The 25,249-nt window shown below is 41.8% G+C and overlaps 1 protein-coding gene across 2 annotated transcripts in view; it reads right to left on the reverse strand.

Annotated features, from left to right (window-relative positions):
• Positions 1–8,237: 8,237 nt before the first annotated feature.
• OLFML2B (olfactomedin like 2B) overlaps positions 8,238–25,249 on the reverse strand; it is a 60,818-nt gene continuing 43,806 nt past the window's right edge. For both annotated transcript variants that reach the window (XM_056815451.1, XM_056815450.1), the window contains exons 6-8: positions 24,082–24,645; positions 10,666–10,842; positions 8,238–10,240 (exon numbers count right to left, since the gene is read on the reverse strand). In XM_056815451.1, the coding sequence (XP_056671429.1) occupies positions 9,639–10,240; positions 10,666–10,842; positions 24,082–24,645 (1,343 nt within the window). In that variant the 3' untranslated portion in view covers positions 8,238–9,638. The remainder of the gene's footprint in view (positions 10,241–10,665; positions 10,843–24,081; positions 24,646–25,249) is intronic.

Raw genomic sequence — 25,249 nt, forward strand, 5'->3', positions numbered from 1 at the left:
AAACTGGGAGGGATTGTCATCATTTTCCTATTGAAGATTTTTGAATTTTGTCCATGTACTGTAAAGGATAATCTTAGTGTTGTGTCTTAAAATCTAAATAATTGGTCACCAGGGAAAATCCCCAAATAATAAAATACCCAAGTCAGCTGGGAATTATGGTGATTTTAATTAATATAGAGAGAAGGAATTAAGGAAAGGAGAGAGAGAGGGGGGGGGTGGGAGAGAGAGAGAGAGAGGGAGAAGGAGAGGGAGAGGGAGAGGGAGGAAGGGGAGGGAGGGAGAGAGAGAGAGAGAGAGATATAGAGATAGAGAGAGAGAGAATTAATTTAAACTGCTCTGGCTCAGGCTGAGCCAGGCAGTAGTTAAAGGCCTGGGCCAAAGTGGCCTCCCTGAGCCTAAGGAAAAGGGAGTCAGTCTTATCACTCACCATGAGACCATCTCCAAGTAAGCTGTCTGAGTGAGATCCTTCAGGCTGAGTTCCAGTCCTGAACTGAACTCCGAATCCAATTTCACTCCAAAATGAATTCTCTTGTGAACTGAATTCAATTGCTTGAACTGACTTTTTTAGCCTCCTTTTAAAGAAATTTTCTCTTATGTCACCTCCCCTAAATTTTCACATCTTCCAATCACAGTAGATGCTTTTTCCGGGACTGCCTATTCTTTAGTTCTCACCTTCTTTGATTAGGTTTTCTTCAGGACTATCCACTGTTTAGTTCTCACCTTCTCTGGTTAGATTTTATCTTTTGAATACTTCACACTTCTTTGTTAAGCTTATCTTTTGTGAGTTACTTGACATTTTTGTGATTAATTTAACCTTTATAGGTACTTAACATCCTTTTGTATTTGATCTAAAAATAGACACCTTAAAGTTTTAGCTTCACTATAAGGTATGAGTTAAGTACCTTCATTGTTCAATCAGGGGTTTACAACTTTATTTTCCCCTAAAGTATGTCTAATTAGGTTGGAGTAATTTCCAAATTCACAATACATTCCTGATTCTGTTAGACCAAGTATCTCCATTGTTACAATAAGGAAATAGCTAAATCAAATCTTCTAAAGTACAGTCTGAGTAGTTTTTAAAATTCACAGTACCAGGCCTATCAGAATAATCTCTCATTGCTTTTAGTAATGCCTCTCTAGCCTGGCATAGTTTTAAGTAGTCTTTCTTTTTATTTGAATTCCATTTTAGGTCTTCCCATGGCCAATGAATTACTCTCCTTCCCTGGGCCTGATTAACAAGAGAAAAAATTATATTTTTTTCTCTTTCCATTTGGCTTGGAACAAATTTTCCATATCAATCCACATGAGATCATAAGTGTGGTAAATACTTTCTAGCTTTGAAAAAAATAACCATAATGGGCTCATCTTCAAAGGAAGGGGGCCTTGAATCTCTCATTATCTCATGGAGTGAAAGGTGAATAGTATCTAATGGTCCCTAAATCTCCACTTCTATTGTAACTGGGTACTTCCCTTAAGGGGAATAGGAATTTAACTGAATTATTTTTTATTTCTGCTACTTGGCTTGTGGTTTGGGGAGGGGGAGGAGTGGGTGAGTTGAGTGGGACGGGTTGGTCTGGGGGTGGGTGGGTAGGGTGAAAGGATTGTGGGTGGGGGTTGTGGGCAGGGCAGAGATGATTGGGGCAGGGTTGTGGGTGGAGATCTGGGATAGGGAGCCAGGCAGGGGAAGAAAGGGTTGGGTCAGAGGAGAAAGAAGAAGAGGCAGGGCAAAGGGATATTGAGCAGGGGTATAGGTGGAACAATATAATTTTAATATAAATATAGTCTAAGAAAGAAATAAGGAGGTAAGGAAATAAAAAAAGTTCCTAGTCTATCACCCAAATCTTACCAGCCCTTGAGAGTGTCTTCCTTCCTACCCACCAATGCCACATCACAGAAAACTCCCCAGTCAACGACTTCCAAAGAAGAAAACCTCCTCTCCTCTAGTCTCATTTCTATATCTCATTTTTTCCCATGTCACTTCCTTTCCCTCTGTGCTGGTCAACCACATCTCAGGGACCAATCAAAGTCTCTCCATTTGGAGAGTTCCAGTCAAGCTAATGAGTTGGTTTGGATGAGCAGAAAGTTCACAACCTGGGGAGGAAGGGGTTCCCTTTATACTTATACTTCTCAAATATACTGGCATGGTTTGATATTTTCTCCTTCAACTATTTTGGCAGATGAGGATACTGAGGCAAACAGAGTTAAGTGACTTTCCTAGGGTCATATAACTAGCAAGTATCTGAGACCAGATTTGAACTCATAAAAAAGTCTTGACTCCAGGTCCAGCATTCTATTGCAGGGATTCATATCTCAAAATAAGGAATTTTTTAACTATTCAAAAATATTTTATTTTTCCAATTACATGAAATAATAATTTCCCACATGTTTTCCAAAATTGTCCAAATTGTCTCCCTCTGTCTCTTCCCTTCCCCCTTCAGATATGGTAAGCAATTTGATCTGGATTATATATATATTATCTTGCAAAACATACTTCCATGTTGATCATTATTGCAAAAGAATACTTATATAAAACCAAAACCCCAAAATAAAATCATAATTAAATTAATGTGAAAGTTGGTATGCTTTGATCTGCATCTGATTCCAACTGTTCTTTTTCTGGAAGTGGATAGCATTCTTTGTCATAAGTTCTTAAGATTGTCCTGGATCATTATATTGCTGAAAGTAGCTTAGTCTTTCACAGCTAATCATTATAATATTGCTGTTACTGTGTAGAATGTTCTCCCGGTTCTGCTTATTTCGTTCTGCATCAGTTCATGTAGATCTTTCCAGCTTTTTCTGAAATCATCCTGCTTATCATTTCTTATACCACAATAGTTTATGTCACAATTTGTTCAGCCATTCCCCAAATAGTGGCTATCCCTCAGTTTCCAATTCTTTGTCACAAAAAGAGCTGCTATAAATATTTTTGCACAAGTAGATCCTTTCCTCTTTTTTATGATCTCTTTGGTATATAGAGTCAGCAGTATTATTTCAGAATCAGAGGGTATGTGAACAGTTTTATAGCCCTTTGGACAAAGTTCCAAATTGCCTCAAGAATGGTTGGATCAGTTCACAACTCCGCCAACAATGCATTAGTGTCCCAATTTTGCTACATCCCATCCAACATTTATCACTTGCTATCTTGCTCAATTTGATAGGTGTGAGGTGGTACCTTAAAGCTATTTTAATTTGCATTTCTCTAACCAAGAGGAATTTAGACCATTTTTTCATATGATTATTGATACTTTTGATTTCTTCATCTAAAAATTGCTAATAACAAAGAATTATATTAAAAGAGAGGGGGACAAAACATTCAAATAAGCAAAACTAAGCAGCATGTGATTAAAATTCAAGACTCTAGACAATGTTCCTTGACCCATAGTCCTTATGTTTAAAAGGAAAGGAAGGAGCGAGGTACATTTCCTCATTTCTTCTCAGGTACCACACTTGGCCATTATTATTATACAATTTTCAATTTGTTGTTACTATTGCCTTCTATGTGCACTGCTGCAATCACTATATATCATTTTTTCTGGTTCCATTTACTTCACTCTACATGTCCATATTATACTTTTCATAATTTTCTAAATTATTCATATGGATTTTTATGACAATGTTATTCCATTTTATTCCTAGATCTCAATTTGTTTGGCCATTCTCTAATGAATGGGCATCTATTTTATTTCTAGTTCTTTTTTTTTTAATCCTTACTTTCCAACTTAGAATCAGTAAGGTGTATTAGTTCTAAGGCAGAAGAGCTGTAAGGACTAGGCAATGGCAGTTAAGTGAATTGCCCAGAGTCACACAGCTAGGAAGTGTCCAAGGCTAGATTTGAACCCAGGACCTTCTGTCTCTGGTCCTGGCTCTCAATCCACTGAGTCACCCAGTTGCCCCCTTTACTTCAAATTCTTTACTATCACAAAAAGTGCTACAAATATTTTGGTGTATATAAAATATTTCTTTTTTATCTTTAACTTCCTTGGGATATATGCCTAGCGGTGGGATCTCTGGGTGAGGTATGGATATTTTAGACAGCTTTTTAACCTCATTTCAAATATTCATGCTTGAATTTCAGCAAAGACCCAAATGAGATGGGGACTCACCTCCTCACCTGCTCATTCCTGGTCCTAGGTGCCTAGCAAAATGCTGTGTTTTTCTCAATTCAATGGAATTCTCCATAAAAGGGAAGTGATACCTTGATAATATTTAGATACCACTTGAATATCACGTTAATGAGCAAGTGTTGGGTACATTTTGAGAAGTAGGTTAGCTCACTGCTTATACCACTGGCAAGACTTAATGCCTTGTCATTATAAGTCACTTTATATCCACTCATTGATATGATCTGGCAACTCAGTGACTCTGTGGATAGAGTGCCAGATCTGGAGTCAGTAAGTTGAGTTCAAATCTGGTCTCAGACACTTACCATCTGTGACTCTGGGCAAGTCACAACACTTTTTGCCTCAGTTTCCTCATATGTAAAATGAGCTGGAGAAGGAAATGGCAAACCACTTCAGTGGTTTTGCCAAAAAAAGCCCCAAATGGAGTCATGAAGAGTTGGACACTACTGAAAAACAACTGAATAACAATATGATCTTTCTAATAGTCCCATGAAATAGTCAATGTTATGTCCAGTGTGTTGATGAAGACACTGAAGCTAAAAGAAGTTAATTGATTTGACTAAAGCATGAGAGCCTTTGGGAGCAGGACTTTTTACCCCACGTCCATTAGTTTTCAGAGAGGCATGGAGAAGTCAGAACCAAGACTGGCTAGAAGAGAATAGAGATCTTCATCTCTAGAAGAGAATAGAGATTATCATCATATAAAATTGTAGATGCCTACTAGGTAGTGTAACCATAAACTATACCCTAATTAAATTTTATATCATACATTATTGATTATCTACATTATACGTGTAACACTTATGCATGATCTATGCCCCTCACAGAATAATTATTTCACACATGTGCATATATATAGTCTATACCTATAGATCAAAAGAAATATATGCACATACACATGCTTTATAGGTGTTCGACAATGACCATACTGATCGCCACTGCTGAAGGCCACTTGTATTTTATTTCCCTGGTACCCCAGGGAATACAAAGATTGAGGAATCTTTCACTGACTTTGGCCCCCACTGATTGTATTCCCTCAAATTTGGAGGATCCCTTGGAACCCAGTTTTGTTTAACCACGTAACAGCCGGATGAGTTTTTACAAAGGAATATTTACTTCAGAGGGATAGCAAGACCCAACATAGAAATGCTGCTCCCTAGTAGGGGGTGGATGGGATGTTTAGGGTGGGAGGGTGGGCTATTCTCCTCCTAGAACCCCTCAGGCTCTAGGGAGGGCAGAGTGATTAGGCTCATAGCTGAGTTCCTATATAGATAGCATATTCCCTCCAAGTTCCAAGAATGAACTCCCTTGGGTTTGCGTCCCAGCATCCTATCTTTTCAAGAATTTCTTGCCAGGTTGGCAGCATCATTGGGTCTAGAATCCTGGCTCCAAGGTCACTATGGTTTGAACTCCCAGGACTGAAAAGGGTAAACCAAACAAGATCAAATCCTCAAACCTGTTTCTTGGGACATCTGGACCTAAAAGGAGAGGAAAAGTAGCCCCTTCCCCTTAGTGCCTAGAGCTATGGGTGAATGAGACCTTCAGCCCTTGGACACCCTCAGAAAGAGACTGTCCCAGTATGATAGCTTGAGAGACATAGCTCTGAGGGCAGCTAGGTGGTTCAGTAGATTGAGAGTCGGGTCTGGAGGTGGGAGGTCCTGGGTTCAAATTTGGCCTCAAACAATTTCTGGCTGAGTGACTCTAGGCAAGTTACCCTGTTGCCTAGCCCTTACCACTCTTCTGCCTTAGATCAAAAATATAGTATTGATTCTAAGGAAGGTAAGGGTTGTTTAAAAAAATTGCAGTTATTCTGACTATGACTAATTCTTAAAGGTATTTAATAAATGAAAGAAATAACAGATCTGTTTTTAAGGCAGAATGTTTTCTCCCAGAAAAAACAAACAAACAAACAAACATTTCCCTCATCTTCCCATAAGCACTTAAACTTAAACTTGTAAATCTTAAGTGATTTGGACAGTGGCCAGATCTAGCTTATGTCTGTATGTGTATATGCATGTATGGGGACCAGACCTGTGATTTCATTGATATAGAAAATGCCCTCTCCCAAAACAGATTTGTGTTGCTTGGCAACTTAGTCAATGAACATTCATTAAGCTCCTACTATGTGCAGGTAGTGAGGATGCAAAAAAAAAAAGACAAAAGATGACCCTTCTCTCAATAGCATTCGAGAGTTTTAGATTTCCCTGGGGCACTAACAGTGGCTGTTGATGTGGGGGATCTATATGCCCACATGGGTACAGCCATGGCTTAATAGAGAGTAGATCTCAGCCAGAAAGACCTGAGTTGAAGTTCTGCCTCTCATTCATGACCCTGACAAGTTTAAGCTCCTTGAGGGAGGGTTAAATGACTTGCCCAGAGTCACACAGCTAAGAAGTATCTGAGGTCAGATTGGGACTCAGATCCTCATGACCCCAGGACTGGCTGTGCTACCTAGCTGTCGCTTGATAGTTCCTTTTTAAAAAAATTCTCTGGAGAGCCTGTAGGTACATAATAATTGTCTAATAAAATGTTTATGAAAGAAAGGAAAGAAGGAAAGAAGGAGGAAGGAAGGAAAGAAGGGGGGAGGAAAGAAGGGAGTAAGAAAGGAAGGGAGAGAGGGAAGGAGGGAGGAGAGAAGGAAGGAGGGAAGGAAGGAAGAAAGGAAGGAAGGAAGGAAGAAAGGAAGGAAGGAAGGAAGGAAGGAAGGAAGGAAGGAAGGAAGGGAGGAAGGAAAATTCCTGGGGTTGCATTAGCCAAAGTCCTGAGCTGCTGATCTAGAGGTGTTGTTGATTCATCTGGGTTCTGGGAGTAGAACACGTGTCTCACTGTTCCTCTTCACCTTTATACCACCTCCAGTCAGAACTGGACATCCAGGAAAAGGCGGGGGTCTTCAGGACAAAATTGTGGTGGTCTGGGAATTTGAGAAAGATTGAATGGCCTTGATGTGTCCTCAATTCCTCAACTTTACACTTGTTTTCTTTTCTTTTTTATCTTTTAAAAAATCTAGTTAAAGCAACATTTAATTTTTACAAGATTTTAATTTCATTTCCCCTCCAATATCTCTCACTGTGGCCCAGCTCTGAAAACATTTCTCAATTCTCTTTGAAAAACTTTGCCTGTGAGGATGAAGGAAGTGGTAGACCAGGAGGGAAGGGCTCACTGGCCACGGACGCCTGGGTCTTTGCCAAGGCTTCCAACCTTGAGAGTCATTAGCGGCCTCAACTCACCTCATTTTGTTGATATCAAATCAACCAAGTTTCCACTGAAACAGAATTAATTTTGGGCCCACCCAACCCTGACCAGAAAGGAGGAACTGAACTAGCAACCTTCCCTCCATAATAGTTTTCCCAGCCTCATTCTCTAACCCATGAGTCACCAAACTGATGCTCCCATCATGCCTTGGAAATACCTACAACAGAACATATAGAACTCTGTTGGAGCTCGGCAGACCCATCAAGCTCCAGTTTTGCAAGGTACTGGCTATCTGAGCTTAGGTGATTCAGCCTCTAAGAGTTTGCTTACCCGTCTATAAAATGAGAGCATTAATACCTGAACTGTGTAGACAATGGGGTCACTGGCCCTGAAAGTCTTCCCAAACTCCAACTTCTTCTTCCACATTATTTCCCTTCATGAGCTCTGTGTTTAGCTAAGCTGACCTGCTTCTTGCTTGCTCCTCTTCTATAACATTCCATCTCTCTCTCTCTCTCCCTCCCTCCCTCCCCCCTTAGGCAGTTGCTCCCATCCCCATGTCTGCAACACTCTCCCTCTTCTCTTGGGTTCTGCCTCTGGCAACCCCTGACTCTCTTCAAAGCCCAACTCAGGTTCCACGTCCCTTAGGAGACCCCCAGTGCACCCTTTGTATTTTGTTTACTAATCTGGGTACTCATTGTTTTCCTCAAGGAGAAGATATGTTCCTTGAAGGTTTTCTATCTTGTATCCCCATCATGCAGCATATACATGCATATGAAATTGGAAATGAGTTGAACCAAATTGAAAAGGCTGTGAGATATGAAAAGCTTTGTTCTCATAAGACCCCATATATTAACATAGCTTGTTATTATTACTATCTTGGCCACTCTGGGAAGTCCAACCCAAACAAAAAGGCCCAAACCAAGGCAAAGTCAGGTGGCTATTTATTTCTTGGCGATATGTACATACAAGAAGCAGATAGGAAGAGTTCTGGCCAGTGAATGTGGAGGAATGAGATGGATGCTGTCCTGTATTCAGTGGAAAAGTCTCTAGGTGAGTGACGGGGGGCAGAACAGGGTACAGAGACTGTCTAAACTGTTTCTTCAAGAGGATGCAGGGTCAGTAGGGCAGTCCCAAGGTTAGTTTCTGGTCATTGTAGGTTCTGCCTTCTATCCTCTGTAGCACATCAATCTCAACTTGTCTGGCTGATGTTCTTCCTGAAATTGCTTAAGGAGCCTCCTCTCACTACGTGAGAAGGTAGGGCTGAAGCATCTCTTTGCCATTTAAAATTTCCCCTAGCCCTCTTCTTTCAGGACTAGCAATCTCCTCTGAAGGCAGTAAGTAGGGATAGTTAGCCAAATGCCTACCAAAGCAAAGTCTCAGGGAGAGAGAAGATGACTGTGTGTGTGTGTATGTGTGTGTGTGTGTGTGTGTGAGAGAGAGAGAGAGAGAGAGAGAGAGAGAGAGAGAGAGAGAGAGAGAGAGAGAGAGAGAGAGAGAGAGAGAGAGAGAGAGAGAGAGAGAGAGAGATCAAGACAATGCCAAGGGGATTGGATTAATAGTGTAAATGGAGGAGATGGTACCAAAAAACTAGAAGGAAGGATTGCCATTTAATTTCAAATGGCTCCCAGGGGGTGTAGACTCCAGATATGCTCAAGACATCCATGATTCTATCCAGTGAAGGGCAGTCAAGCAGAACCATAACTATCTCCCTTATCAAGGAGAACTATTATAATATAGATATCCACAGACAGCTACAGCCATATTAGGCAAAAAAGTCCATTGTTTTCTTTATTTTTATATATTTTTATTTAAAAAAATTATTTGTTGTAGGTTGGATTTTTTTTTTAACTTTTTAAAACACAATCTTAAGTCTTCATGGTTAAAAAAAAGCATTCTTTATATATATATTTAAATTTTTTTTCTCCACTTGAACCTTTCTCTTCCTCTCCTTTTGCCAGATCCAGATGGATTATATTATCTAATGAAGAAATCTGTTTTTATAATCTGGGAATAAGCAATGGGAGAAGGAGGGTTAGGGTTAGAGGAAGAGTGGTTACTAGTCAAATAGAACTGCACATTTGCACTTTTAAAAAAATGGAAGAAGAGACCAGCACATATAAGGATTGATCTACAATCCATGTTAAGAAAAAGACACAAACTGTCATTTCACCCTTTGTAAATTTGTACAAATAATAATAATCTTTAAGGCACACACGCACATACAAACACACACGCACACAAACCAACAAAGATACACACACACACACACACACACACAAAGGTGCTAGTGGCCCTTTACTGCCCCAACTTGCACAGGAGGAGGTGTCAGTAGGCAAAGATCACATGGTAGGTGACCTGGTGGCCATTGTCCCAAGCATAAAGTAGGCGATCTTTAGGATTGTAGTCTATCTGGGTGGTATAAGAGTACTCGTTTTCGAAGAGCAACCTTGGTACTATTTGGGTGTTGGTGTGGGTGTCAAAGGCATAGGAGATGTTGGCATTGCGCTGGTTAAAGCTGTCCACAGCATAGAGCACTCCACAGATAACAAAGCAGTTCCCATAGAAGTTGCGCCGGAGCCCAGTCCTCCAAGTGGTCTCCTTCTGTGTGCTCAAGTCCACAGAGTTGAGTTTGCTAAGGACAATGACCTCTTGGCTAAAGCCCTCTTCATCAAGAGCCGGGTAGATAAGCCACAAGCCATTCTCATCCACTGCAAAGTCTACATCTGAATGACCCCGCCATTTCCACGGTGTGGCTTCCTCATAGGCTACATCATGGAGCATTGCCCAAGCAGCCACGTAGCGTTGCTTCAGGTCATATTTGATGATATTGCGGGTAAAGGCACGGTTATAATAAAAGGCCCCGTTGTATACTACATGGCCTGTGCCAATCCAGCTATATGGGAGTTTGTAGGAATTGCTCCAACGACCTGTAAACAAGGGCACAAAGAGGCAGTGATCAAGAAACAGCCATTATCAAGACAAAGGATGATCAGGAAGAAGAAACAGGGCTGACCCCCATTCCCCTCTTATGTCTCTTCTTGACTCTTGGGGATCCTACTTCAGAACCATGATAAGAAACAAGAAGCTCTAAGAGATATAAGGCCCCAAAGGCACATCTCAATGTTATGTCTTTGTCACCAAACCCTCCTAAGTTCTTCCTTACCCAGGGAGGCACCCTGCCCCAATCCTGAAGGGATGCATACCACTCATTCTCATGGTCATGCTAAAGAACCCTCCTGACTTCTCTTTCTGTTCTATTGGATGACTAAGTCATCCTCTGAACTAAAGAGGGCACAGGGGACTGTTGGGGAACAGGTCCTCCAAAGCACCTGGGAGAACCCCATATGCATACCTTGCTTAAAGTTATCCAAGTTCCGGAACTCCACGAGAGTATTGCCATAGTAATAATTGGTAACATAAATTCGCTCATCCTTGGCCAAGGGATCTTTCATCCATGCCCCTTCATTCCTCCCATAAGTGTTCTGAGTAGTGGGACCTGTAATTGTGGAGAGGGTGTCTTTGCACCTTCCTGTGAGAGGGCAAAGAGATTGTCAGCAAACATTGAATCAAGCTCATTTGAAAGAGATTCAGTCTTGAGGCAACAAAGGAAGTTGTCCACCCCATGACAGCTTTTGAGTAAAGCCCTGAAGCTTCCCTTGTTGGGTTAGTCAATAAGCAAGGATTCACTGCCCTCTGGAGATAGTGCAGGACTGTCTAGAGACAACATGGTGGACAGAATTACTTGTGCATGGAAAAGAAGTCACCCTCTCAAGGTATTTGCCCCTTTCAAATAGTGGAGGAGGAACCCTGGACCTTGTATCCAGGATTGCTGTAGAAGATACAGTCCCTGCATCTCTTGGAACTTCTGTCATAGAATCTCAGAGCTGAAAGAGACTTTTCATGTCCATTCGAATATTGATTAAATGTCTATAGTGTGCGATGTTGTACTAGATCCTGGGGAAGATGGGAGGTTTATTTAAGACACAGCTCCTGTCCTCAGAAAGCTTTCAATCTGATTGAGGCTGAGACATAAATATGTGTGAATACATGACAGCATTATTATATAAATGCAATACAGTCATGCAAAAGAAAATTTTGGTGAGGTCTGTTGACATGGGGAATGGAGAAGTCTTCAAGAGGGAGGAGGCATTTGAACTGGGTTTTAAAGCACAGGGAGGAATTGAGCAGAGTGTATTTGGAGAACAGAGAATACTCTAGTTTTGTTGCAATACAGAATACGTGGAAGAAGATAATGGGATAAGACTGAAAAGGAGATTTCAAGGGTCAAGTTTGTGGGAAGCCTTGAATAATGGTGCAAAAATGTTTGAAGCTTAGTAGGAGCTGCGTAAGATTTTTATTAGAAGAGGGGTATCTGGTCATGCCCAGTGTCTCCCAAACCAAATTATATATATGGTGACTTCAGCTTGATTGACTCTCTATAACAGTGGTTCTCAACCTTTCTAACACCAATACCCCACAATACAGTTCCTCATGTTGTGGTGACCCCAAACCAAAAAATTATTTTGGTGGCTACTTCAAAACTGCAATTTTTCTACAGTTATGATTCGGAATGTAAATACCTGATATGCATTATGTATTCTCATTGCTACAAATTGAGAGGTTGAGAACTGCTGCTCTATAACCACAGCACATCATTTCAGTTTCAGTTAACAAGCATCTCCTTGCTCCATTGGAGAAAAAAAAAAAGACAAATAAAACCCTTATAATAAAATGCCCAGTCCAAAGCACATGCCTGCATTTAACATGGTTGTTAAAAACTTTGTAGACTAGTAACAGTTTGCAGGGACTAGGCAGCTGTTGAGGAGCATTGATTGAATCTCGCCACTTCTGGATGGGAATAGAAAGGAATACACCTTCTACTCAGTAGTTTATGGCACCTTCACAAAAACTGACCACATAATTGAGCATAAAAATCTCACATCCAAATGTAGAAAAGCAGCAAAATTATATTCAACAAAGGGCAGCAAAAAAGAAAAACTAAAAATTAACTGGAAACTGAATCCCACCACTTGGCTGATCTACTTGGGCAGCCTCCATTGAAATACCCAGCCAGTCCTAATAGAGGGATAAGAGACATAATCATGTCTGAAGTTCATGCTGGTGCTCCCCTTATAGCATAACCCCAGGCTGGTCACTGGAATTGGAAAAAGCTGTTTTTAGGGGGTTTCTCCATGATTAAGAAGCACGATGTTGACTACTGATAAGAATGAAGGTTAACATGTTTCTGAAAGGGTAGATGTGCAAAGTCTCTGGGTCCCCATATGTGGCTCTGGGAAAAAGAATGGGGTAGTAATGAGCAGTGAAGGCAACAGACAAGATTATATGCCAGGAAGAATTGGAAGCAAAGATAAGCCTGATGGGGCCCAAGAAGGGTGGGAGCCAAGGTCAGATGCCAGAGCCAGGAAGGGGCTGGGTCTTGAAGTGGGTCTGGTGGCAGGGCTGGGCGTGGGCATTTGGCGGTCTGAAGATTTATTTGTTGTATGAAGTAAAGCCATGTGATTGATTTAACAAATGCCGCAGCCTACTCACACAAATGAGCATAACCCCCTTTACAGTGTACTCATTTTTCCAGGCAGTGATCCAAACTTTGGGGGAATTCATCTGCGAGTTCCTTTGGAGTCTAAAGAGTGGTTCTTCAAAATGCCCACAAGCAAAGGCAAAGATTAGAGCTCTGAAGATAGGCTGGATTTTTGCAAACAATTCAAAGTCATTCACAGTCAAAAGGAGGGAAAACCATCAGTGAATTCAGTTCAAGGTTTCCAAGGGGGGGGTCACTAAAGTTTAGAAACAATGTGACTCAAGGGTGATGGAGCAAGCATTGGAGGCTGAGCACCCCCCACTTATTGGCAATATGGCCTCGGGCAAATCACAACAGACACCACTCCAAGTCTCAGTTTCTTCATCTATAAAATAAGGGCCTAAATGATTTGTAGTAAACTTCCCAGCTCTAAATCTATGATCCCATGACTAAAAATTTTAGAAGAAATTCCAAACATGATCTAATCATAATAGCAAGCAAGGTTGGCAAAGTGGTTTACAAATACCATCTCCCTGGATCATCACAATAACCCTGGGATGTAGATGCTCTTATTGTTTCCATTTTACAGTTGGGAAACTGAGGCAGAACAAGGTTAAATGATTTACCTAGAGTCATACAGTTAATAAGTACCTAAGGTAGGATTTGAACTCAGGTCATTCTAACTCCAGATTCAACATTCTATTCAGTATGCCACCTATTACCTCTAAGCAAGGGGAGTATTGTTGGAATCAGGGCTTAGCTATCCAAACTTACAAGGTGGTCTTCCAATGTAGCTAGGCAGATGCAGCAGATAGAGCAATGAATCCGGAGTCAGGAAGACTTGAGTTCAAATCCTAGTTGATTCTATGACAGAAGTCAAGGGTTTTAAAAAAACCCAAGGGCATTAAGACCTTTTGAAAAACCCTGCATAAAAATGTTTACATCCATTCATTTTATCTGAGCCTCACAACAATCCTAGAAGGGAGGTGCTTTAATATTTTTATTCTCTTACATTTTACAGATGAATAAACTGAGGTTGGATGATTTGTCCAGGATCACACACTTGGGAAATGTCCGAGGTAGATCAGAATTAAGCTTTTTTGACTCCAAATCCTGCCCTTTATCAGCTACTGGTATGCCCCATGTAGGTAATTCCCTCCCTCCTTATCTCTGCCTCCTGACTTTGTGGCTTCCTTTAAGTCTCATGGAAAACCTTGCTCACTACAAGAAGCCTTTCTTTATATCCCATAACGCAAGAGTCTTTGCTTGGTGGTTAATTTCCAATTGGTCCTGTAGAGTTTGTTTGCACTTAGCCTTTGTGTGTTGTTTCCCCCAATAGACTGTGAGCTCCTTGGGGGCAAGGACTGTCTTTTGCCTTTCTCTGTATCCCCAACATTTAGCCCAGTGCTCGGCACATAGCAGGTGCTTAATAAATGTTTATCAATGACTTGACATCAAGCTGTCAAACCTCCCCACTAACCCTCACGTTTTCCAAGCAGGCTCAGTAGCTATGTGCAAAGCCCAGTGTGTAAACAGCTTTGTGGGAGGTTTAATGGGTCCAAGGCAGACTGAGACAGTCCTGCCTTTTAGAAACAAACAGGAACCAGGCAGGGGATTAGTACAAAGGGCACGAGCTCATTTTCTTACAATTGACCTCATCCCTTATAACAATAAAAATGAAGCCCTGGCTAGACTCAGACTTCAGAGCTTTGATGGAAAATATCTCATTCTTTGGCATTTGGAAGGGTCTTTGCTGCCCATCAACAATTAGCTCAAACTTTTTAATGTTTGCACACCATCCCCTCACCCCTTAAAGCTCTGACCCAGTCTCTCTGCCAGGGATACACGGTCCACCTCCCCCCGCTTACTCCCCTCCCAGTATTCAGGGTTTGGAAGGAAAGATGTTGCTACAATCTCTGGTCAGAACCTGGAATCCCAGAATTCTTCTAGAAGTTTCTTGCTCTGTCTCAGTCAAAGATATTCACCACCTACTATGTGCCAGGCACTATGCCAAATGCTGGGGATACAAAGACACAGGAAAAAAGTCATAGCGCTAGTCTGAGCCATATCTTTTTGTCTGAGTCAATGCTGGAATATACGTTTGTAAGAAGGGTTTTGTCTTTCTTGTTTTATCAATGACGGCAAAGGACAAGAAATGGAAGTGAGAAATGACCAATTTTCATTGAAAAAAAAAGTCTTTAAAAATAAAGTTCTTGAATTTCCAGAATGAATTCTCTTGGAGTTGAGAGTGGCAGAGGGAGAGACAATGCATATATAGTTAAATATATACAGAATGTACACACACACACACACACACACACACACAGGACAATTTTGGGATGGAGGGCACTTTGGAGTTAGATGGAGTGGGGCTCCCTGCAGAAGGCGGTGCTTGAGCAGAGTCATGAAGTCCACAATAGAGGTGGAGATGAGAATGCATCTAAGCCAAATGCTAGGTCAAGAGAAAAGAAGGCTCATACTATGAGTAAGGGTGCCCATTTGGTTGGACCGTAGAGTGGGGGAAGAGTAGTAAATGTATGTAATAAGGTTGGAGAGAGAGGTTGGGGTCTAGCTTGTGAATGGCTTCAAATGCCCAACAGAGGAGTTTTAATTGAGGCAACAGGGAGCTGTTGGCATTTACTCATTAGAGGAAAGGTCATTAGAGGCCAAACCTATGTTTCAGGAAAATCATTCTGGCAGCTGTGTGGGATGGACTGGACTAGAGTGGGAAGAGACTGGAGCAAGGATGACTAATTAGGAAGCTCTTGGCCTAGTCTAAGAGATGGTGACCTGAACTAGTGTGTTGGTATTTGGAAAGAGAAGGGGGAATTTAGGAGAGATGTTATGGAGGGAGGAATGTCAAGATTTGGCAACTGATTGGAAAGATGGAATGCGAGAGGATGAGCAGTCATGCCAAAGTTGTGAATCTTGTAAACTGGAAAGATGACAGTGTCTTGTTCAGAAATATGGAAGTTCAGAGGAAGAGGAGGTTTTTTTTTAAACCTTTACCTTCCCTCTTAGAATCAATACTGTGGCTCAGACACTTCCCTGCTGTGTGACATTGGACAAGTCACTTAACTTCCATTGCCTATCCCTTACCACTCATCTGCCTTGGAACCAATACACACTATTGATTCCAAGACAGAAGGTGAGGGTTTAAAAAGAAAAGAATCATTACTGTGTATTGGTTCCAAAGCTGAAAAATGATTAGGGCCAGGCAATGGAGGTTAAGTGACTTGCCCAGGGTCACACAGTTAGTATTTGAAGCCAGATTTGAACTCAGGAACTCCTGGTCTATACCTGGCTCTCAGTCCATCGAGTGACTTAGCTGCCTCCAAACCAAAGAGTAGGTTTTAGGAAAAGATGATTAATTCTGCTTTGGGTATATTGAGACATCCACAGAACGTCCAGTTTGAAGTGCTCAAGAAGCAGTTAACTGATATTGTGGGGCTGGAACTTAGGAGAGAAATTATGGCTAGATAGATTTGAGAGTCAGTCCCATAGAAGAGATAATTCAACCCATGGTAGGGGAGAGTTATCAGGTCACCAACTGAGGAGGTATATAGAGAGAAGAGATGACCTGGGACACAGCCTTCGAATGCAGCCATAGGTAAGGGCATGACACTGATGATGAATGATCCAAGAAAACTAAAATGGAGAGTTGAGACAAGATGAGAAACAAGAAAGAGAATGTCACAAAAATCCAGAAGGGGGAAAAAAAGAGTATCTAGTAGAAGGTAGTCAACATAAATCAGGTGCTTCGGAGAGAAGAAGGAACTAAGATAAGTTCATTAAATCTGGCATTGAGCAACCTTGGAGGGATCTCCAAGCCATGGTTCCCTGGGATGACCTGAGCAGACTTTCCATATCACTCTCCACATAAGGAACTTGCTTAATTAATTCTTCTTCCTAGCAAGGTCCCCATGACCTCTGATAGAGATGCTGCCAAAAGAATAAGGAAAAACTCAAATGGTATTATCTAGGTCACAGATGTTGTTGGCCTTATAACAGTTTTCTCACCCAAACCCTTGGGGGTTCTCTGTGCCTAACACTCCAAGCAGCTAAAAGGATAGCTCAGCATAGAAGTCTTCTTTTGAAACACTAGACAAAGGGGAACACCAGACACCAGACCACTTAGGTCTGGGATGTTCTGCCATGATGTCTCCTCACCTAGCATTGTCTAGCACTCTTTGGTCACAGCCCTAGTTCTGCAATTATTGCAAAGGAGTAAGTTTAGGAAACCAGCCCTAAGACGCTAGATGTTCCTGCTTTTATCTATTGTCTTTTAGATATTCTTAGAGCAGGAAAAAGGTTCCAGGGCTCTTTTTAAGTCTATTGGCATTTAAAGCCTATTAGAACTGCCTCTTTGCTCTCAAAGCTCTACCTTGCCTTCCTGATTATGGTAGCATGTTCCTTCCATATAAATAACTCCAAAAGTATAGCATCCAGGAAACAAGTGAGCATTGCCTCTTATCACTAATAAGGACATACAACTAATGCTTTTTCTATCTCCTCTCAAGCCCAGAGATGTCTGTCCTGACAAAACTGGAGAGAACCCATAAGCCTGGAGCTAGGCAATGCTGGTTTTCTGAAGCTCCTCTGACTGTCAACTGCTGTTATCCCTCAAAGCCTCCTTCATGTCCCAGTACTTGCCATTCCCCTTGGTGAACAAGTTTGGCAGATGGTTGGAAGGCCAGTTGTTTTTGAGTTTGAAGCCTAGGCTAAGCTGGAACCAACATAACATTTTGGAGCCCAGTCAGTTCTGCCAGAGACTAAAAAATGAGGAATATTCCAAAGTTCTCATCCTTGGCAGCAAACCAATGGCATTTTGGGAGAGTTGGGAGAACATCCTTTCATCTTCAAGGGACCCAAAGGGGAAGAAAATGTTTCAGGCTCACACACAAAAACAAAGGATGACACGTCTTAAAGGGTGTTTCAGAGAAGAACCAAACTAATTTTTACTTCATTGGCTATAAGAGAGGGCTATTATCTGATGGTAAACCAAAACCACAGAATTTGAGTGCTGGAAGGGTCCTTTGAGATTATGCCAATCTCCTTATTTCACAAATAAGAAAACTGAGGTCAGGAAAGAGTTATGGGTCTAGGGCAGTGATGGCACACCTTTTAGAGACTGAGTGCCAGAAGGCCCAACAAGGCATGTGAGCCACACCCTTCCCACCCCCCTATCCCAGTCAGGGGAGGAGGAAGTGCTCTCAATGGGCTGCAGGGCAGAGGAGTGGATGAAGTGAAAAATGTCCTCAGGTGCAGTGGAGAGGAGAAAGGGAGCAGTCCCTTCTGGCACCTGTGCTATAGGTTCACCAACATAGGTATAGGGTCTCAAAGATAGTTAATGGTAAAAGCAAGGCTAGGAGACAAGGAACCAAGTCTTTTGATTCTGAGGTCAGAATCCCATTGCATCAAACTAGTTCAGTATTTCTGAAGTGAGAGTCATTTACCTTTTTTTTTTTAAGTTTTAAAATTTAGTGATTTATTCACTTTTCTCTTTGTTTACTTATTGATTTATATTCATCTCAGCTCAATATTTTAGTTTCTAAAGGATAGACATCTAGGCTACAAGATGCCAGAATTTCTAAGTGGTTTCAAAGAGTTGTCTTGAACTGGGCTAGGAAAGTAGCTGAGACTAGAATGCATCCATGGAATTTGGGGAGGATGAGGGGTTGGTGGTCTGTAGAGAGATTGCTGAATATCGAGTTACTTAAGGAAGGTGAAAGGGAAAATTCCAGGGCCAAGACACTGTTCCTATATTTTAGGGCACCACCCACAGCAAGGTTGAGTAAAGGTGAGAGGTGCCCAGGTCCAAGTTGGGGTGCCCATGGGAAGACTTGATTGTTTGTCTATCACAGACCCCTTCCAGGGGTGGCCTGCTTTCCAATCCAGTGGGAGAATGTGTAGACTATTCAGTTTATACTTTTTAAGGAAAAATTCAGTGGCTTCACTAAACTCAAATATTCAGCAGCCACAGCCTGTTATCGTAACCCCAAGCGTCCTTCCGTCCTTCCTCTCTACCTCCCTTCACCCTCACCCCCAGCAAAGACATCAGTGATAGTGGGTGTGGGAAGCTGTGAAAGCACTGACCACGTGGCAGGCTGTGAGATCTGACTGCATTCTGCATTCTCTTCCCAGATCCCTTCCAAGTTTGGGGCTGCCGGTCGTCATCGGGGGGAAAGCAAGAACCCAACCGGCAGATGATTTCCACCCTTTCATAGCTTCTCCAGTCTGTCATTGTTTGTTTGACTAAAGTACCGTCTGGCGCCAATTTATGTTCGCTGCTAAAGTTAGCAGAAAGACATTTTATTTTGGGAGTTTGGTAATATTAAGGGGTGGGGTGGGAGGGAATGGGAGAACTCGAGACAGTCTGCAGTGTCACAAAGCCGGGTTTAAAATCACTGGAATAAAGTTTTTCCGTTTAAAAGCAGACCCATTTAGAAATACATCTTAAACTGTAGCAGAAATGTCAAGGCTCGTCCATACTCAATGTTTGGCTGCAGCATCCCCAGATGTTAGATCTGAGATCTGAACAATCACTTCATTTTATAACCAACCAAAACAATAGATAAATTCTTCTTTTTTTTTTAACCCTTACCTTCTGTCTTGGGATCAATACTGTGTATTGGTTTAAGAGTGGTATGGGCTAGGCAATGGGGGTTAAATGACTTGCCCAGAGTCACACAGTTAGGAAGTGTCTGAGGCTACATTTGAACCCAGGGCCTCCCATCTCTACACCTGGCTCTCAATCCACTAAGCCACCTACCTGCTATTTCTCCAGCTCATTTTACAGATGAGGAAACTGAGGCAATCAGGGTTAAGTTACTTTCCCAGGGACATATAGTGTTTGAGGTTAGATTTGAACCCAGGACCTCTTTTCTCTGGGTCTGGCCCTCACCCCACTCTCTTAGATTTATTATTCTTGAGTTAAAATTGCTGTTTGTCACACAAGACACTCGATCTCCAGACTGTAAGAGTTTTCACTGTCTGTTCCCCATTGCCTGGAAATCTCCCTTCTCATCTCTGTTTTTTGGCTTCCTTCAAATTGCAACTAAAATCCCACCTTCTGCAACAAGCCTTTTCTGCTCCTCCTTAACCTTAAATGCCTCCTCTCTGGGATAGTCTCCAAATTTCCCTGTATTTATCTTATTTGTACATGGTTGTTAGCATGACGTGTCTTCTATTAGCCTGTGAGCTTCTCCAGGGCACATACACAGGAAGTAAGTAGCAGTGCCAGGATCAGAGGTCCCAAGGCTCCATCCTCTATAAGATGCTGCCCAATTCTAGAATTTGTTCCTGTCTCATCTATGTCTCTCAGAATCTGTAGCAAGGCTCCGCATAAGTGCCATCATCACCACAAGGCAAAGGCTTTTCTGACTCCTCAGTTGTTTTAATGCCCCATCCCCATCTGATAAAATTTTTGCCTCCCATCTACCCCTTCTCCCCAGTAGAATGTAAGTTTCCTTTAGACTATAAGCTTCCTTCTTTTTGCTGGTAATCTAGTATGATCTTGTCAATCACGGTGATCTCAACCTCGGGGTCATCGCTTCCTTCCTGTATTCCTCTATCAAACAATTTTTGAATTCGGTCAGTTCTAACTCCACAATCTCTCACATGTGTCCCTTTCTTTCCATCCCAGTTACCCCCATCCCAAGTTAGGTCCTTCGTATCTCTCAACTAAATGATTTCAGTTACTTTCTCCTTGGTCTCTCTGCCTCTAATTTCTCTCTGCTCCAATTGACACCTCATACAGTTGCCAGACTAATCTTCCCTATGCCCAGGAGTCTACAATGTTGCTCAAAATCCTTCCATGAGTCTCTGTTGCCAACTGACTAAAGTCTTAACTCAGGGGGCAGCTAGGTGGCCCAGTGAATTAAGATCCATATCTAGAGACAAGAGGTCTTGTCCTCAGACACTTCCTAGCTGTGTGACCCTGGGTAAGTCACTTAACCCTTCTGTCTTACAACCAAATACTCAGAATTGATTCTAATATGGGAGACAAGTGTTTTAAAAAAAGTCTTAATTCTATAGTCTGGCATTTGAGACTCTTTACAACATGGTTCCAACATATGTTTCTAGTTTAAACTCCCTTTACTTACTTCTGCCAAACCGGTGCACTGACCACTACCTGAATATGTCCCATCTTCTCCTTTTGTTCACTCCATCACCTAATGCTGGAATGCCCTCTCATTCATTTCTGCCCATTGTAGCCTACCTACCATGCCTTTAAAGTCCAGCTGAAATGTCACCTCCTCCCTGAAGCTTCTGTTGCCCCTGACAGAAAGAAGGAGACACTTCCTATTTGGGATTCAAAAGGTGCTTTAAAAAGATAACCCTTACTTTTTGTCTTGGTGTTGACTCAAAGAAGAAGAAGAAGGGTGCTAGGCAAACTAGGTTAAGTGACTTGCCCAGGATCACACAGCTAAGAAGTGTCGGAGGCAAGATTTGAACCAGTGGTCCTCCTGACTCCAGGCTTGGTGCTCTATTGCCTGAGTCCACCCCCAATAGCAATTGGTACTTCTCTCTCAGGTTCTGTTTTATTTTATTTTAATATTTTATATCATTATATATTTATCATTATATTATATTAATGTTATATTATTATATTATATTTTATTAAGTTCTGTTTTATATTATACTTATCTGCATAAGTTTCTTATCTCCTTCTAAACTTGATGAGGAAGGAGACCATGTATTATTTGTCTTTGGGATCCTTATTGTTTGGCACATCATCTTGCACATTTTTTTTTCTTTTGGCCTGAATCTACAATTTTATCAATGTGGGGAATTCCCGGTGTGGAAACTCCCTTTGTTGACCCAGACCAGCAACTCATTTGTAACATGACCTTGGAAAACCGTCTGGGGCATTGAGAAGGTGACTTGCACATAGTCACTTAACACAGGCAGGAGATGTCAGAAGTGGGACGAGAGCCTGTGTCTTCCTAATTCTAAAGTCAACCTCCTACCCAGTATCCCACTTGGCCTTTTATTCTTCATAGACCAAGGGCTTAATAAATGTTTGTTGAATTAAAATGATAAAACAAGAATCCATCAACACCCAGCATTAGTTTGTGGGATTCACTTAGCTGAGATGAGTGTGTTTGGACAATTCCTCAAACAAAACAACTTTCTAAAATTTCCCAGAACAAACTAGTTTGGGCAAAATCCCCCAATCTTTCTTTTCAGCTTATTTAGTTAATGTTTTGAGTTCACGTCAGCAAGCTCTCATTTTTTATCATTCCAGAAGTCTAGAATCACTCTTCTGGCCCCGTGCACCTAAGGAGGAGGTGTATGATTTTATTGGATGATGGTGCCTGGAAGAAATCTTCTCTGGATATTTAGTGATGGTCCATAAGTAGCCTGCCTCTGAAGGTACCAGTTTTAAACTTCAGATGAGTGAAGAGACTTTAGCATCCTTTCAAGGCTGACAAACCATTAATTGGAATCACTGTCAGAAAATCTTGTTGATGGTAGCACTATCAGGGAACCACATAGCTTAGAGAGAGAGTGTGTGAGGACCCTGCAGCAACGAAGAGATCCATTGCCTATCTGGACATTGTCAATGAGGTGGATCCAGGTAGGCTCTGTGATACTGCCACTCAGACTCCCAAGAGGGTTGCTACGTAGCAACCTTTTACCCCTGCATTATTAGAATTTGCTCCCCAGAAACTCCCTTTCCCAGCTTCCCATGTTCCTTCTCACATTACATGCTAATGTAGGGAGGATATATTTTTGTGTCGCTCCTCCCTCTTGTGCTCTTTTCCCATGAACGCGACTGTTTGGAAAGCTGGCTTTACTCAGGCTTTTACTTTTGTCCTTTTGTTTCTTCTCCTTCAAGTGATTATTAATAAATCTTATAAAATATAATACTTGGAGTTAGTGAATATTAAATCAAATCTTACACCTCTTTGCCTTCAAAAATCTGGATATTTAGGGAAGAGGAAAGTCAACTTTCTAAACATCTGGAGGGATGAGTCAGGATGTGAATAGGGTTTGGAAGCATTCTCTGACTTTGGTAGCCATTTGCCTAAACTCATGCCACAATCTGTTTTCTATTATGTTCACCCTTCATTATCTACTAGCAAAACTCTACTTTTAACTCCCATCTTGTCTGCATTGCATTACAGGGAGGAAGAGGGTGTTATTCCTTGGTAAGACTGAGGGCTTGGGTGGAATTCTAAAAGCCTAGTATGGATGGTTGGCCAGCGTTGCATACGGCTACCAGGTTACTTTTCTAGCCTCTGCAATCTAATATTTAACATTTCCATAGACAGGAACCCATAAAGCTCTGGCACAGAGAATAGGAAGGGGCTTAGGTCTTGTCAGGGGCTCAGCTATCTCTGATCTCGTGACAGAATAATCATGGCCTTTTGGTGTTCTATGTCTGGCCCAGAACAGAAGCCTTCTCTGGGGATGGACACATAGAACAGAGAAACTGAGAGACCCTTTAAAGGGGACACTACCCAGGCACATCAGATACTTGAATCTATACAGCTTTATCACAAAGGAGTTTCTCTTAGTTCTCTTGTCTTTTTTCATCTGTAACCACAATGAGCTTAACCTATAACCCTAGCCCAAGAATTTTGCTTCTGCCTTCTCAAAAAAAAAAAAAAAATATATATACATATATATTTTTTGAGAATAAATATATATGTATATATTTTTTTTTTGAGAATAGGTGTCCTTATGTTACCTAGGAAGAAGCATAGTGTTTGCTAATGGGCCTGATTCAATTATTGATCAAATTGGAAGCTTTGACCTGCTCTGTTTCTGACCTGGGTCAGTTTATTTTTACTTAAACAGCTTGGTATATCTATCCAACACTCAGAAGCTTGCCATATTGGTAAAGGACTTAGCACAGACACCCAATGGTTGTGGACATATTACAACTTGAAACTGACAATCTCAACAATACATGAGCCTCAGCTTCCCCAGTGGTAGGGATGATAACCATATAGTACCAGGCTTTCTGCCTGTTTGTATCTCTTCTCTCTAGGAAGTCTTAGAATGAGGAGAAAGTTTAGAACTATTACCTAAATTGCTGCTTGCTGACACCAAAATTCAGCTGCCCTGACTGTCTTAGTGTGGTAAGACCCATCTATTTATCAAATAGAGAGAATTCAGCCTTTTGGAACAATAAAAGCGAATTCCCACCCTTCTAGAGCATGCAAAACTCCTGCCCACATCAAGCTCCTAACTCAGGTTCAGGAAGAGAAAACTCACCGATCACATTCCTGATGTCATCTTCTTCCTCCGGGCTCAGGGTAGGGCTGGAGGGAGTGGTGTTCTTTCCAAGGGAAGCCCTGTCTATCCCAATTGAGTCCTCAGTGGTGGGAGGAAGTGGAGTGATGGGAGTGCCTGTTGCCATTCCATCCAAGGCTACTGTTGTTGTAAAGGTCACTGTGGCTAATGGTTCCTGGACGGTAGTTTGTGCCACTGTGGTCGTGGGTGCTGGGGAGGTCAGTTCACTGGTCGCCTCATGGATGTCATCTGGGGATTCTGTACTTGTGGGCACCACTGGGACTTGGTTGCTCGAAGTGGTAAAAGGGGCCCTGGTGACCCCCACTGTAGATTCAGCAGAAGCTATAGGTGGGAGTAAAGTGGCTGCCATTTTGACAGGTGTAGCCCGAGTGCTATAGTCTGTTGTCATGGTGGCACTGTCAGTAGTCGACAGGCCTCCCACTGTGGTTGGCCTACTGGTGGTGCTGGTCAACAGGTCATCATGCCTCAAGAGCTGATCTTCAATGAGCAAGTCCATTGAATTCTCTCCACTGAAGAACTCATCTTCTGCCAAAGAGACAACACAAGACATGTAATTTGGCTGTCATGAGAATAGAAAATATTCAGGAAAAAAAGAGTCTTTTCTAACATTCCTCTATGACTTGGAAATGGAAAAGCATGGGAAGGAAATTGTATCGTCTAGAGGTTTATATCTAGCCCTTTGCTGCCATTTCTCCTGCTCACTAAACTCAGCTAATCATAACATTTAGCAGCCCTTTCTGCACATGGTGAGACCAATGGTCCCACAAAACCAGGGAGTGCCAGAAAATTAAAGCTGGAAGGGATTTTAGAGTCCAATCATCATATTTTTTTAAATTAAATTTTATTGATGAAGAAAATTTTTCCATGGTTACATGATTGATGTTCTTTCCTTCCCTTCCTCCTACCCCCCTCCCATAGCCAACACACAATTCCACTGGGTTTTACATGCATTGCATTATTTTTTAAACCCTTACCTTCCACCTTAGACTCAGTACTGTGCATTGGTTGCAGAAAAGTGGTAAGGACCAGGTAATGGGGGTCAAGTGACTTGCCCAGGGTCACATAGCTGGGACGGGTCTAAGGTCAGATTTGAACCCAGGATTTCCTGTCTAGGTCTGGCTCTCAATCC

This window comes from Monodelphis domestica, chromosome 2 (assembly GCF_027887165.1).
Source record: "Monodelphis domestica isolate mMonDom1 chromosome 2, mMonDom1.pri, whole genome shotgun sequence".
NCBI classification, from domain to species: Eukaryota; Metazoa; Chordata; class Mammalia; order Didelphimorphia; family Didelphidae; genus Monodelphis; species Monodelphis domestica.